At 34.3% G+C, this 16,810-nt stretch overlaps 1 protein-coding gene across 1 annotated transcript in view; it reads right to left on the bottom strand.

Moving 5' to 3' along the window:
* Positions 1-11,348: 11,348 nt before the first annotated feature.
* Positions 11,349-16,810, bottom strand: part of LOC138692894 (lysosomal acid phosphatase-like) — a 69,615-nt gene continuing 64,153 nt past the window's right edge. Inside the window, exon 7 of the mRNA XM_069816213.1 lies at positions 11,349-14,277. Coding sequence (XP_069672314.1) covers positions 14,128-14,277 — 150 coding nt within the window. The 3' untranslated portion in view covers positions 11,349-14,127. The remainder of the gene's footprint in view (positions 14,278-16,810) is intronic.

Genomic DNA, 16,810 nt, shown 5'->3' with positions numbered 1-16,810 from the left:
TCTTTTACGTGCCGTAAATCTACGACACGGGACCCAAAGCTTCATTTCCCATGCTTTCCTATTACACGTTATACACAGTGTTCTTCATGTCTTCATGTTTATTACATACATACATACATACATACATACATACATACATACATACATACAGTCAATACCTGAGGAGTAACGGTTAGCGCGTCTGACCTGGTTGAGGTTTTTCCGGGGTTTTCCCTCAACCCAATATGAGCAAATGCTGGGTAACGTTCTGTGTTGGACCCCGGATTCATTTCACCGGCATTATCACCTTCATCTCATTCAGACGCTAAATAACCTAAGATGTTGATACAGCGTCGTTAAATAACCTACTAAAATAAAAAAATTAAAATACATACATACATACATACAGTACATACATACATACATACATACATACATACATACATACATAAGTGTTATAGGTTTTTCACTGCAAACCCAGCATTCTTCAATATTTTCTATTTTCTGCCTTCCTCTTAGTCTCCGCATAATATGATCAACATAATCTTAATCTCGTCTATCATCTGATATCTTCTTCTGCCCCGAACTCTTCTCCCGTTCACCATTCCTTCAGTAGGCAGTTTCTTCTCAGCCAGTGACCCAACCAATTCCTTTTTTCTCTTTCCGATCAGTTTCGCATAATTCTTTTTTCACCCACTCTTTCCAACACAACTTCATTCTTTATTCTGTCTGTCCACTTCACACTCTCCATTCTTCTCCATATCCACATTTCAAATGCTTCTATTCGCTTCTCTTCACTTCGTCGTAATGTCCACGTTTCTGTCCTATACAATGCCACACTCCTCACAAAGCACTAGTCTCTTCCTTAATTCTTTTTCCAGAGGTACGCAGAAGATGCTCCTTTTTCTATTAAAAGCTTTCTTTATATATAAATTGTATAAATTTTCAGTTCAATAAACATTTTCAGTAGTTTACTGTTTGATTAGTATTATTATTAATTTATTATTATTTGTGTTTTTTATCAATAAAATTGTATTTATTATTAATTGTCATTATTGAGTGTAATTAGTTACCACTGCCACCGGGTATTTACCCATAAACAGACACGTATATGTTTTGGCGCATACTGTATTTAAGATGTTTACATAAAATTGAATAGGTAATGACAGAAACAGAAACAAGCAGGACAATGTTGAGTTGATTTGTTGTTTAGCGGTTATAATTTAATTTTCATTTAAAAGAGGACACAGGCTTCGTTGTTTTTACACAGTTTTACAGTTTTACCGGGCGGAGAAAATTGCATGGGTAATAACGAAGAACTAATAATAAATACCTTTCTTTTAATTTTATGCCCCCTCCACCCGGAGAAAATATTCAATTCACACCCTAACTACTAAACGTGACTGCATTTCTTCATTCTTATACTTGTATCTTACGTTCAAGATCCCATTCTGAGAGACGTATTCACGCACAAAACTACCCCGATATTTTTTTCAACAGTAATCTCACTAGACGTTTTGATTTTATCGATAAATCTGCGAGTGGAACACGAGCAGATTTATCTAGAGAAAATCAAAACTCGAGTGGGATTTAATTGACTATTACACGATTAGAAGTAACGAAGTACTCCAATACAATAAAATATTAATTGACTTACGAAAATACAACTGTCTTCAAATGTATTATTGTACCATCTCAACATTACAAATATTACGCTAGATGCATGCTAGATGGCAGTAGTGAGCAATGCCGAGAAGTTCTCGGTCTATTTATTATACATGATGGCAATGTTACTATAGTCAAGAAGGCTTTGTTGATTCAGTTTCATTTTTATTAAAATGCAACATTCCACTTCAGTTATCCGAATCCCAGTAATCAACGTCACTTGACAGATGATTTTCAATAAATCTTAATATTAAACAATCTCTGATACGTGACTATCCATAATATCATATAGCAGAAGCTATAACATAACCTAACTAATATACTGTACACAAGTGTTAGAAAAGTTTTAATTAACGACGATGACATAAAAAATAAACATGAATAATTTTAAAAGGAATAATTATTGAATGTACAATTTTGAAATTTGAATGTGGTTGGTGGTTCAATTGATGTTATATTGGACGTGTGCATAATAGAAGTGGAACTCGTTGATTTAGGCCTACATGGTGTATTCAACTTATTCAGGATTTCCGAATGGCGCTCTTCATTTATTTGTAAATCGGATTTTAGAAGATGCATAGGTATGATCAGTGATTTTTATTAATTCTTGTTCTTGAATGCCAATGCGAGTCATATTTGAAACTGCTGTGCATCGACTGGAGTGGTTTGTAATTTTATATATACATATATATATGTATATATATATATATATATATATATATATATATATATATATATATATATATATTTTACGTCCAGACCAGCTCAGTTCCAAATGTTGGCAAACAAAGAAACAAATGCTAGGGACGCGATAAAATTGTGCGACAAGCAGCCATGATTGGTCGAAATACGTCCTTTCGTACCGTTTTATTGGTCAAAAGTAGTATGACGTAGTAAGAGTGTAATAGTCAGTATAAAAATTCTAGAGACGTGTATTCACGTCAATGCCTCGCGATCGTTTTTCGGTATCACAGTATTTTCTCTTCACACTTCGTAAAATAAGCAGGAAAATCACTGTTACAGAATGAATCATTTCCATTACTGGGATTATGGGGAGTCTGTACTGCCTATCCCAGTAATGTAAATTTCATCTAATTTAGGTGTACTTTTCTCAGGACTTACGTAAGATACACATTTGAAATTTTTAGGGATTATTCTTCAAGTATTATTGTATGTAACAGGCTAAAATTACGGTCTTTATCTTTTATTACTCCTCTTTACATTGATGGGATGGCAGTACAGACTCCCCTTAAAGGAACTGTATGAAAGAGTGGAGAATATGGCACGTGCGAATTTTAGCGGTGTTCTGGCAGTCACTTCAAAGTTCTGGTGTGTAAGCGAATTTGAGAGTCGCTAATAGAGAAAGGGAAGGGAGGAGAGGCACATAGCACAATAAAGAAGCTCATTCATGTCCGTGGGTGGGTAATGTTTCCTGAACTGACTGCCGGCAGTGAGCCAGGCCTGTTGCAAGTTAAATAGAACACTGCACAGTCCAAGGTCACAATTAGGCATGCTATGATTCCGTGAATATGAACCGCATGTTGGTACTGTAGGTCTGTAACGTTTCAGTGGCAAATAGAATATCCACTTTAAAATTAGACAAATTGATTAAATTTTTAATTTTATATTAAAGAAAGTTTTGCGCAAAAAAAAAATCGAGATTTTTGAGCAAATATACATTTTTAGCATCACTGTTATTGAAAAAATAATTCTTGTGCATGCCATCTCTCTGTTTCCAGCGATTTATCCAATTGGATGTACTGTGTGTTGTTCATATGAACATATGAACGGTTCAGAGCCATAGTGGGCCAAGCGCCATTTATTAAAAACGGAGACAGCAAGGGTTAAAGTTAAGTGAATACCATAGTTTAATGAAGACTATTACACTCTTACTACGTCATACTACTTTGGCTGCTTATCGCACAATTTTATCGCGTCCCTAGCATTTGTTTAATTTTATCGCGTCCCTAGCATTTCTTTAATTTTATCGCGTTCCTAGCATTTATTTGTTTCTTTGTTTGCCAACTTTTGAAACTCCGCTGGTCTGGACGTCAAAAATATATATAAAATTACAAACCACTCCAGTCGATGCACAGCAGTTTCAAATATGACTCGCATTGGCATTCAAGAACAAGAATTAATAAAAATCACTGATCACACCTATGCATCTTCTGAAATCCGATTTACAAATAAATGAAGAGCACCATTCGGAAATCCTGAATAAATTGAATACACCATGTAGGCCTAAATCAACGAGTTCCACTTCTATTACGCACACGTCCAATATAACATCAATTGAACCACCAGCCACATTCAAATTTGAAAATTGTACATTCAATAATTATTGCTTTTAAAATTATTCATGTTTATTTTTTATGTCATCGTCGTTAATTAAAACTTTTCTAACACTTGTGTATATTAGTTAAGTTATGTTATAGCTTCTGCTCTGAGAGGATAAAAAGAACTTCTGCTATATGATATTATGGATAGTCACGTATCAGAGATTGTTTAATATTAAGATTGGATAGTAATCATTACAGTGTCTGTATAAAGACACTATTGTCATCTAGCATGCATGTAGCGTAATATTTGTAATGTTGAGATGGTACAATAATACATTTGAAGACAGTTGTATTTTCGTAAGTCAATTAATATTTTATTGTATTGGAGTACTTCGTTACTTCTAATCTTTATATACTTTCTTCTAATCGTGTAATAGTCAATTAAATGCCACTCGAGTTTTGATTTTCTCTAGATAAATCAAAACGTCTAGTGAGATTACTGTTGATAAACATATCATTTAGTTTGAATGTGTATACCTTATATTACTTGCTATATGTTTCCATTGAATTATGGTGAGAACTTCATTTTAACTCTTGTTTTCTACGGTTTTAGTAAATGGCGCTTGGCCCACTATGGTTCTGAACCCTTCATATGTTCATTAATACATTATCTAGACGTCAATTGGAGGACAAAGGTAATTGGGATTTCTCGGTCCCTGGACAGGTCAAAATCCTGATAGAACTGATATTTAACCTTTGGGGTGAATTTCGTGAAGTCCGGAGGGCCTAATTAGTCAAGTCCACTCTCCTCACCTCCACGCTGGGTCCCTCTGTAATGTTTTAAGATGCGAAAAAGAGAGTAGTACAGACGTGGACAAATTATTATCAAAATTGACGATTTTTATGATAATTCTGTTTACAAAATTTGACTTTTCAATTTAGACTACAGTTGACAGTTTTGCATATTTCCATCATTATAGTGGACAGGAATTTGCAAAAATGTCAACTGTAGTTTAAATTGAAGAGCCAAATTTTGTAAAAATACATAATAAAAATCTTAAATTTTGCTAAAAATTTATAAATATGCAAAAATGTCAACTGCAGTCAAAATTGAAGAGTAAAATTTTGTAAAAATATAAAATAAAATCTTCAGCTTTGCTAATAATTTGGAAATATCCAAAATGTGAACTGTAGTCCAAATTGAAGAGTTGAATTTGGTAAAAATATATAATAAAAATATTCAGTTTTGCTAATAATTTGTAAATATGCAAAAATATCAAATGTAGTCCAAATTGAAGAGTCAAATTTTCTAAAAATATACAATACAAATCTTCAATTTTGCAAATAATTTGGAAATACGCAAAAATGTCAACTGCAGTCTGAATTGAAGAATCATATTTTATAAAAATATATAATAAAAATCCTCAATTTTGCTAATAATTTGTCCACGTCTGTATAAGGTGGCTGCCGCATTTATCTTACCCAAGACAAACTATAAACATGGCATGGTGATACAAGACGAAGACCATGGTTATCGGAAAAAAAGGCAAACGTGCGCATTCGAAATGAGGCAGTAGAGCAAGTGGACAGCTTCAAATACTCGTACTGGGGTGTACTATAAGCAGTAACATGAGCTGCAACAAGGAGGTAAAAAGGATAGCTATGACAAAGGAAACTTTTAACATGAAAAGAAGCATCTTCTGCGGACCTCTGGAAAAAAAAAAAACTAAGGAAGAGATTATTTAGTAAGGTACTCCGTATGGAGTGTGTTAAATGTTATGTTTTATTTAACGACGCTCGCAACTGCAGAGGTTATATCAGCGTCGCCGGATGTGCCGGAATTTTGTCCCGCAGGAGTTCTTTTACATGCCAGCAAATCTACTGACATGAGCCTGTCGCATTTAAGCACACTTAAATGCCATCGACCTGGCCCGGGATCGAACCCGCAACCTTGGGCATAGAAGGCCAGGTATGGAGTGTGGCATTGTATAGGGCAGAAACATGGACATTACAACGAAATGAAGAAAAACGACTAGGAGCATTTGAAGTGGATATAGAGAAGAATGGAAAGTGTGAAATGGGCAGACAGAATAAGAAATGAAGCTGTGTTAGAAAGGGGAGTGAAGAAAGAATAATGCTGAAACTGATCAGGAAGAGAAAAATGAAATGGTTTGGGATCACTGGCTAAGAAGAAACTGCCTATTGAGGGATGCATTGGAAGGAATCGTAAACGGAAGAAGAATTCGTGGCAGAAGATATCAAATGAAAGACGACATTAAGATATTATGGACAAGAGGTAGGCAAAAATAGGAAATATATATTATTTTAATGTACCGAAGTACATATGATATTTCCATGCAGATATTCTGCGTCATCATACGATGACATCGTAAAAATAGGAAAGATTAGGGAAAGCTGGGTTTGCAGTGAAAGATCTGACCTTTAGCAAATGCTATGAATTAATGAGTCAATTTATTCCGAAATGATAGGCCTACATATAAAATATAATAGTTTTAGTAGAACAAATCTTTATTTGAAATCAAAAAACACAACTAGCGATGAACTCGAAATTGACTGAAACAATTCTTTTTAGATTTTGTTTGTTGCATAAGTAAAATGTCCTCAAAGTGCTACATTTCAGAGAAAGTGATTTTATACCCAGAATTAAGTTCGTGCACACAATGCGTTGCTCCAGCTGAATGAGCACTGTGTATTCAAGGCCAGACCTACTCAATTTTTAGCTCTATTTCATTGAACATTTAATTTCGCGCTCGTACAGATGATACGATTAGCCATTTTTTATATTATTATGTAGAGATGTAACCATGTACGCAGTTTGAGAGGGGAGGTTTCGATATGAACTTAGTAACAGTTACTTATCTATCAGACGTCTAAAACAGCGTTTCACTTTAAAGGTAACGCACCGAACTTGTAGTTCTCTGAGTTGCTCCTTAGCACCATATATGGTGAATCTATAACACATCGTTATGTGATGATGGATCATGCTTTAATTGGTAAAATTACGAGATTGGATGAAGGAAATGCTCCACAAATATGTGCCCAAACTCCGTATTTGTCCAGCACAAATTTATCTTGTATTCTCCGGGACTCGAATTTTGTTCTCCGGCGTGGATCAGAAGAAAATAATCGAATGTATATTATTATCCTCACGATATAGCCTCTCTAGAATATGGTCGCAAGGAACACCGATAAGTGTGCTTAAATGCGACAGGCTCATGTCAGTAGATTTGCTGGCTTGTAAAAGAATTCCTGCGGGACAAAATTCCGGCACACCGGTGACGCTGATATAACCTCGGCAGTTGCGAGCGTCGTTAAATAAACTATAATTTAATTTAAAATGGACCACCGAACGAGAAAAAAAGCAAAGAAAACCTACACTAGGCGAAGGAACCTGCTATGATAGCAAACACTGCTCCTATTGATAGAACGTAATGGAAGTGAGCTACTACATAATAAGTATCAGATAGAACAATGATTTTCAACTGGGGATCTCAAACGAAATAATAATAATAATAATAATAATAATAATAATAATAATAATAATAATAATAATAATAATAATAATAATAATAATAATGATTTGTAAAAGTTGTTCTTCGAAAATTTAAACAAACGACTATTTTGTATTAAATAAAAATATAATTAAATTGTTTTATTTTTAAATTGATACCAAATTTTACACTACCATGTCCTACTTGTACATTCTACTCTACACCTTAGGTCAGGGAACCTCAGTAAAGAATTGTGAGAAGAAGAAGGGTCCACAGCGCAAAAATGTTTAGAAACATTGAGATAGACACATCCCGATGAAATCCTCAACACACAACTCAATTTCAGAACACACACACTTTTTGACTCCATATTACATTACACAAACACACCCCCATAGGAAGCACAGTCAGAAGGCCCGAAAACGAGGACCACCCAGTTCTGAAGATAGTCTATAACAGGCTGAAACTAGTCAACAAGGTAACCTAGTTTTAACACGTGAAAGAAAAAAGTTATATATTCCGAAGTGAAATAACGTTAAAAGTTGTGTAATCAAGATGTACGAGTATACTGTAAAAATCTTGAATAACTTTGCAATGTGGAGGTATAGGCCCATTTTCTTCCAGAGATTGAGAAAACACTCCTTTCCCTTAGTAGCTAGTATAGGTAGTCAATATAACCACTTTCACGTGCTAAAATAAACTAAGTTGTAATTCAGCTTATGTCAGTAATCATCAGAACTAGTTTTACAAAACAACTGAATACTGGAATAGTTCTGATGATGACAGACATAAGCTGAAACTAATCAACTAGATAATTACAACTTAGTTTATTTTAATACATGGAAGTGGTTATAATTATTAACTAAATTACTAAGTGATATAAAGTTAAAGATTAAATTTCCAACTTCTTTACCGTGTTAATATTTAAGATTTACCTTAGCTGACTAATTTCGAAGCCTTGTGCTTCATTGTCCAAAGCCTAATGGAGATCCCGCGCTATCTTCCGGGTTCCTGTTATGATGGGGTGTGGTCATTATTGTGTCGAAAAGAATTTGTGTTTTAAAATTGAGTTGAGTGTTCAGGATGTGATGTGGGTGTGTTTTTATATGTTTATAAATTCCATAACGACATGAAAATACTACACAGCCAGCCAAAAAACCAGAAACTAGACACCCTAGAACAATAAGAGTTTGGTGCACGAATATGAGTCAGTATTAGAAGCTTGTGCGATTCTTCAAGCATTTTGGAGGTTGATATTGAACAATGTAATTGCCAAATCATAAAATAAAATGATGTTCATAAAAAAATACAATAATCTCATCATGAAAAATAAAAGTGTTAATAAAACACATACACTCCTTCCCAAAGCAAAAGCCCTTACATTAGATACAATTGATATAAATTGTCCAATTAAATTAACCTATATATACAGACAGTTCTCTCTCAGATGAAGTTGAAGGAACTGATGCAGGTGAAACTTCCAGTTCTTTTCTTTTTATAAGAAAGTACCCCGTAGGTGAATACACCACAAAATATGATAGTGAAACTGAAGCAATTTATATATCTCTACAGAATATATTTATGTGGCTGCAACACTGTAATATTATCTGATTCTAAGGCTACAATTCAAGTAATTGCATCTGTCATATGTCAAAAAATGGAAAGAATTAATGAACGATAAATCGAATTCAAAATCTAGAGAAAAACATAGCTTCACAGTGGATTCCAGCACATTGTGGCATAAACGGAAATGAGATAACTACGTGTTAGCAAAAAATTAGAAAAAAAAATGTCTTCAAATAACACATAAGTTTTCATATGAATCTATGAAACGAATCATAAAAAAGAAAATAGTCTGCAATTATAATTTTAAACTAATCTCTGAAAATGACAATTCTAATTGGAGGAAAAAAAGTATTCAAGACTCTAGATTGATACCTGAAGCACCTCGTAAATTAGCTGTAACCATATTTAGGCTGATCACTGGACATGATTGTTTAAGCAGACATCTTGGCTTAGATGCATTATAGGTACTCCCAACCTATTTGATAATATCGATTTATATTATTATTGGCTAAGATCACACCGTACACGAGCCTGGCTCTTACGGTAATGGCTAGAAACATTCTCGTTTTATAATTATTTTAATTTGTACTCACTAGTTAGCTAGCTAGTTAAGTAAATTAAATATTCTTATCTGGAAATAGTATATTATCGATTGCTATTCTAATATAGCCAACATTAATAAAATTAATTAATGTTTTTTAAAATATATTTCAATAATACGTGATGTCACTGCCTTCTCCAAAGTTATTCATTATAGTTTTTTAAGCAGATATTTTCCCTGGACTTTTGGTATGTTTAAATACCCGCCATGGTGGCATAAAAATAAACAAACTTTGGTTCTCAATTAGTCAAACAATAGATATCGATAATTTCATTTATCGAACTGCTACTTCCGTTTACCTTTTTTAGGAGATATATTAACTGGCAGTACATCTCTATAGGATTGGAATAACAACCACACCTAAATGTCTCCAATGCCATTAGGAAGTAGAAATCTGACACATCATGATATAATATAAAACTATTAGAAACCAAGAAAGAAAATAATTATTGTTAAATCGAGAGCATTAGATACATATTACATATATTTTATTTTATTGGGTTATTTTACGACGCTGTATCAACATCTAGGTTATTTAGCGTCTGAATGATATGAAGGTGATAATGCCGGTGAAATGAGTCCGGGGTCCAGCACCGAAAGTTACCCAGCATTTGCTCGTACTGGGTTGAGGGAAAATCCCGGGAAAAACCTCAACCAGATAACTTGCCCCGACCGGGATTCGAACCCGGGCCACCTGGTTTTGCAGCCAGACGCGCTGACCGCTACTCCACAGGTGTGGACCATATTACATATACATACATTCTCTAAATAAGTAAGTTGCTAATAGGAACTGAATTCGTAGATGTAATCATGAAGAAAGTTTTTATTGATTTTTTTCTCTCTTTTATTTATACTCGCTTTAACATCTCTGGTCATATCGCGAGTTAATCTTTTGGCTGAAATCCGAAGGCCTGTGTACTATTGTTGAGACTGGTTCTATTGTTGTGAACTAGATGGCGACTGTATATATATATTACTGATTTGTTATATGATTTCGGTGATGAATGAGGCCGACAGGGATGGTGTGGCCCCAATTTCCTGAAATTTACCTTACGGTCGAGGAAAAACCCTGAAAAACCTCAACCAGGAAATTCAACCCGACCGGGAATCGAACCCGGGCCCTCTGCGTAAGAGACACCACAGAGGTGGTCTACTGATTTTGTACAGGGAACTTGTGGAACATCGTTTAACAGTACTTTGCATAGGTTTTCATTTCGTTTAGAGAAAATCAAGTGACAACATACACCGTCTGCGTTGAAAATAGTCTTTCTTGGAACAATCAGGCTGAAAAAAATCTCACATAATATGACATTTTAAACTTGACATAGGCAACCACATGGGTCTGAATTCTTTTAGTTATATTAGTGGTCGTCAGCACTCGCTGAAATGTGCAAAGGGTAAGCGGAGCCGTCCCTTGTGTCCCGTCGTGCAGCAGGAAGAGGTAGAGAGTATATCCGCTAGCAGCTACGAGTGCACCATGGTGCACTGTATTCTCCGTGGGTAAGAGACGCTAGCCCCAGGGAGCTCTGTGCTGACGACAATTGATTTATATGATGTGATTGTGCAAATATTTTTTACGAGTTACTGTATTTTTCACATTTTTCATTTTTCTATGTACACTTTTAACACTTGCATATCACTGATTAAATTTACAACTTCTTTACCGTGTTAATATTTAGGATTTACCTTGTCATGTTGGGGTTTCAGAGGAGTAGAGGACTATAGGAAAGAAATAGATCTTAATAAATTTACAGAAACATAAACAATTTATTTTTACCCCGCAAGTTTATAAACAACAGCATTTACACAATGCCACATCTTTAAAAATAATATAAAAATAATTACAGTTTGCTTTTATTTCACATTATACATATACCAGTAGAGTCAAAAAATAACCGAACTTTTGTTGCAGATGACATGTAACCATTTACACAACACCACCTTCAAAGTACGCCCTCTGGTCAGTGACACACTTCTGCCAACGTCCATACCACTTCTCGAAACATTCCTGCAGCCCATCTTTGGTCACTTTCCGCAGAGCGCTTGTCGCATGAATTTTCATCTTTTCGGCTGACGCAAACCGCCGTCCCATGAATAGGGATTTGACATTTGAAAACAGGTAGAAATCTGCTGGAGCAAGATCTGGAGAATATGTTGTCTGTGGAAGGACAGGTATCTTGTGTTGTGCGAGGAATTTGCTCACCAAGAGTGACCGATGTGCTGAGGCATTGTCATGATGAAGAACCCAATTCTGTTCTTGCCACAAATTGGGTCTTTTTCGTCGAACTGCATCACGAAGACGTCGAAGAATTGCAACATGCGTCTATTTACTGACAGTTCGAATCTCAGGAATAAACTCGAAATGTACAAGACCCTGGATATCGAAAAACGCTACTTCAAACATTAAGGCTGGTTCACAATAAACCGAGAACGGAAACGACAACGAGAGCGAGAACGGAAATATTGTTAAAATAAATGTATTTAAATGACAATAATAAAAAACAATTGACTAAAGAAGATAGCATTTTAATATTACACATGAATGTTTGATCGTATTTATTTATATTTCTAGTGTTGCAAAACATTTCCATGGTTCTTATTCCGATAGGATTACAAAACATTTCCATGGTTTTCAATTTTTATTGTATCGCCAAATATTTCCATGGTTCTTATTTCGATAGTATTACAAAACATTTCCATGTTTTTTTATTTTTATTTTATCGCCAAATATTTCCATGGTTCTTATTTCGATAGTATTACAAAACATTTCCATGGTTTTTGTTTTTATTGTATCGCCAAATATTTCCATGGTTCTTATTTCGATAGTATTACAAAGCATTTCCATGGTTTTTAATTTTTATTGTATCGCCAAATATTTCCATGGTTCTTATTTCGATAGTATTACAACACATTTCCATGGTTTTTATTTTTATTACATCGCCAAATATTTCCATGGTTCTTATTTCGATAGCATTACAAAACATTTCCATGGTTTTTATTTTTATTACATCGCCAAATATTTCCATGGTTCTTATTTCGATAGTATTACAACACATTTCCATGGTTTTATTTTTATTACATCGCCAAATATTTCCATGGTTCTTATTTCGATAGTATTACAACACATTTCCATGGTTTTTATATTTATTACATCGCCAAATATTTCCATGGTTCTTATTTCGATAGCATTACAAAACATTTCCATGGTTTTTAATTTTTATTGTATCGCCAAATATTTCCATGGTTCTTATTTCGATAGTATTACAAAAACATTTCTATGTTTTTTTATTTTTATTTTATCGCCAAATATTTCCATGGTTCTTATTTCGATAGTATTACAACATATTTCCATGGTTTTTATTTTTATTGTATCGCCAAATATTTCCATGGTTCTTATTTCGATAGTATTACAACACATTTCCATGGTTTTTATTTTTATTGTATCGCCAAATATTTCCATGGTTCTTATTTCGATAGTATTACAACATATTTCCATGGTTTTTATTTTTATTGTATTGCCAAATATTTCCATGGTTCTTATTTCGATAGTATTATAAAACATTTCCATGGTTTTTATTTTTATTTCATCGCGAAATATTTCCATGGTTCTTATTTCGATAGTATTACAACATATTTCCATGGTTTTTATTTTTTATTGTATCGCCAAATATTTCCATGGTTCTTATTTCGATAGTATTACAACACATTTCCATGGTTTTTATTTTTATTGCATCGCCAATCATTTCCATGGTTGTTATTTTATGAGCATTACAAACATTTCAATTATTTTTTATTTTTATTATATCACCAAACATTTCCATGGTTCTTATTTTGATAGTATTGCAAAACCTTTCCTTGGTTTTTATTTTTATTGTATCGCCAAACATTTCCATGGTTCTTATTTTGATAGTAAGCCTATTGCAAAACATTTCCACGGTTTTTATTTTTATTGTATCGCCAAACATTTCCATGGTTCTTATTTTGAGAGTATTACGAAACATTTCCATGTTTTTTATAGTATTACAAAACATTTGCACGCTTTTTATAGTATTACAAAACATTTGAATGTTTTTATTTTATAGTACTACAAAACGTTTGCATATTTTTTATCTTTATAGTATTACGAAACATTTGCATTTTTTTAAATTTTATAGCACTATAGCATGTTTTTATCTCTAAGTATTACAAAACATTTCTAGGGTTGACTCGTAAAAGCCATAATAGTAGGAGTAATGATGATGACAATAATAATAATTAACGAGAAGCTTACCGGAGCCCGGGAACGGTAATGTAAAAATTTATTTTAACAATATTTCCGTTCTCATTGTCATTTCCGTTCCCGGTTTATTGTGAACCAGCCTTTACTTTCCCTTTTGATCGGTCATCGATCGGCACACTGAGACTATACGCCTGGAGTATAGGCTACATACCACACGGACAAGGCAGAGAAGTTGCCTACAGAGCAAGGCGTTGCCACCCGAAGTTCGGGGACTTTCTGACTCTACTGGTATACATTTAAGAACTAAAGTGTGGTGAGGCACTCCCGGTCCCAGTCGACGGGTATGAGCGGCTTGATTAGTCTTAAGAAAGTGTCCAGGTAACAAGGTTGTCCACATTTCGGCATGTTGAGTATGTTCAGGTTGCGCGTGGCTGTGCTGTTCAGGTACAGCAGCTGAAACAGAAGAAATGAATTCGTGACACAGAGAAATGAACTACAAAATTATCACACATTAAATCATAATTATGTGAAAATAATATGACAGAAAGGATTACATTTTAAAAGAATCTTGCATAGGATTTTGTGAAAGAAAGGTCAGCAATGAAATCATTACACGATTTTCTAATAAATTACTCTTTTCACAGTCATCTTCGATAGTACAGGGACATCATTTTATTTTTACTAACATTTTTAATATTAAAATGCCTATACCTCCGGATCAACGCCGTTTGCTACCCCCTTCCAGGACTGGAGATCGATGATACTGGCGTAATATACAAAAAAATCACTTTACTAGGTATAGGAGGGAAGAAAAGTAGTTCATCCATTTACGTAAACTAGGAAATATTGCGCTTTTGAGTTTGATCGTTTTCATTAGGTTTTTGTTTAATTAAAATACAGTAGCCTACAGTATTAACAATAAATGTTTTTACTAACGAACTGAGCTGTCCATGTGGACGTATTCATTATGCAGTGTATATTATATCACAGTCTAGTATATACAGTCACGAAGCTCAATACGTAGTAAATATGCAAACATTAGATAGTTGGTCACCACTAGGATCGCTAATATTGGCTCATTACAGGCAATGCAAAATAGTACCGGCACAGTCTATTGTTTCTAGCACCCTCAAAACTCAAGCTTCGTGACTGTATATAGTTGACTGTGATTATACTGTCTACAGTACATTAGCGTACAAGATAAAGAATGAAGTTAAATTGTAAAATAATCATAATATGGATATTTAAATACATTTTTTTTTAAATGGTGGCCGTTCATTTCGATACAGGCTTCAGTGTTGCACTATAGACTATTGTACCTAATCCCAATTACCAGTTTCGTTCTTCGTACTAGTAACTCATGTTGAAATAATTCTGTACCTACTCTATAAAAGAGTACCTTACGTACTGTAAATTCAATCTTCACTTCTGCCCGATCCGAAAAGATAAAATTATTCAGACATGCTATCTACTGTCCGTCCAAGTGATTATGTCGTAGGGTCGTAGAAAGTGAGAAAATCACGTGACAGTTAATTACTTAACGAGCTCCTTTTATTTAAGTTATTTGAACAGTTGTATAATATTATGTAGACGTCCAATTCCTAACAAATTAATGTTCTCAGAAAGGAGCTAAGACAGCCCAGCTACTAGCTGGCGAATAAAAGCTGGTGGGGGAAACCGGAATGCGACGTAGGCAAATGGACGACAGTACCTGTGCGAAAATGATTCAATATTGAAAGCTCTTTCGTCACTGGAAAACGCGAACATATTTTTGTAACATACTGTTTATTATGACCGTAAGGCTACTATGATTGTATAATATGCGGTCTTGGATCTGTGTGGAGGAGGGTTGAACTTCATTAGTAGAAGGGGTAGGAGTGAAGTACATTCAAAAACTCAGGTACAATAAAAATTGGAGTAAAATAAAATGATGCCCCTGTATAATGGTTACCATATTTGTCACCAGTGGCGCCAACTTTTTAAAAACATTGAGTGGGCTCAAATACTTGATCATAATTTCCCAAAAGGATCTCATAAATCCTCCCTTTAATGATATGAATACCAATTTGTTCCTTTATACTAGTAACTAAATACAAAAAAATCTCCGCATTATCTTGTGAGTGGCTGTTCTGCACAAATATTATTCATTTTTAGTAATTAAATAGAGCGTTACAATTATATAAATATTTTAACTAGGGGACTTGAATTCTTTCTAACTATAAATTGATAACACGAAAGTGGACCGGATATTCTAAATGGAGTACTTAACTGTAAAGGAATCAGATTCTCTGTAATAGCATTATTAATCATTACAATTAAAAAAAAACTCATTGGCGTCATGTTGATGTGTGAATCGTTTAGAATACTACCTACATAAAAACATATACCCACGCACAGATACAAATACATACGCGTTTCAACTTTTCTTTCAATTTTTAAGCATTCAAACAATGCATGCAAGAGTGAACGAAACGCATTCAATTGTGTGTGCTCCACTAAAAATGAGAGCGCATGCGACAATTGAAAGCTACCCATCGCCGGTGGGTATCTTGTGCGTATTTCGTTCAACAGAAGCATGCAGCGAACAGCTGATTGTTCTGGGTGGCCGTGAATGAACTGAAAATTGTTTTGTCTGGTGATGGTGGACAGTTTATGGGAAGAAGATGGTATTTTTTAAAACATTTTTCCTATTTGGTGTAAAATATTAATTTTTTGTATGTAGAGAGTTCATAACTGTGGCAACTCAACCAAATAAAAATAAATAATTGATACAATGGTGATCTTACTCGTGTTAATTGTGTGAGCATGTGCGGCTTATAGCCGTTTCGGTGCTTCTTCACACCATCCTCAGAGCCTACTAGATCTCGGCTTCATCTCGAACTTCGCTGTCTGTTGTACGGGTGCATTAGATTGTTGAAAAGTGTTGAAATGTGGACATGGACAAATAATAATATTTTGAAAAAAATATATTTGGGGGCCCAAATTT

The sequence above is a fragment of the Periplaneta americana genome, chromosome 17, assembly GCF_040183065.1.
Source record: "Periplaneta americana isolate PAMFEO1 chromosome 17, P.americana_PAMFEO1_priV1, whole genome shotgun sequence".
NCBI classification, from domain to species: Eukaryota; Metazoa; Arthropoda; class Insecta; order Blattodea; family Blattidae; genus Periplaneta; species Periplaneta americana.
This window is presented reverse-complemented; position numbering and strand designations above follow the sequence as displayed.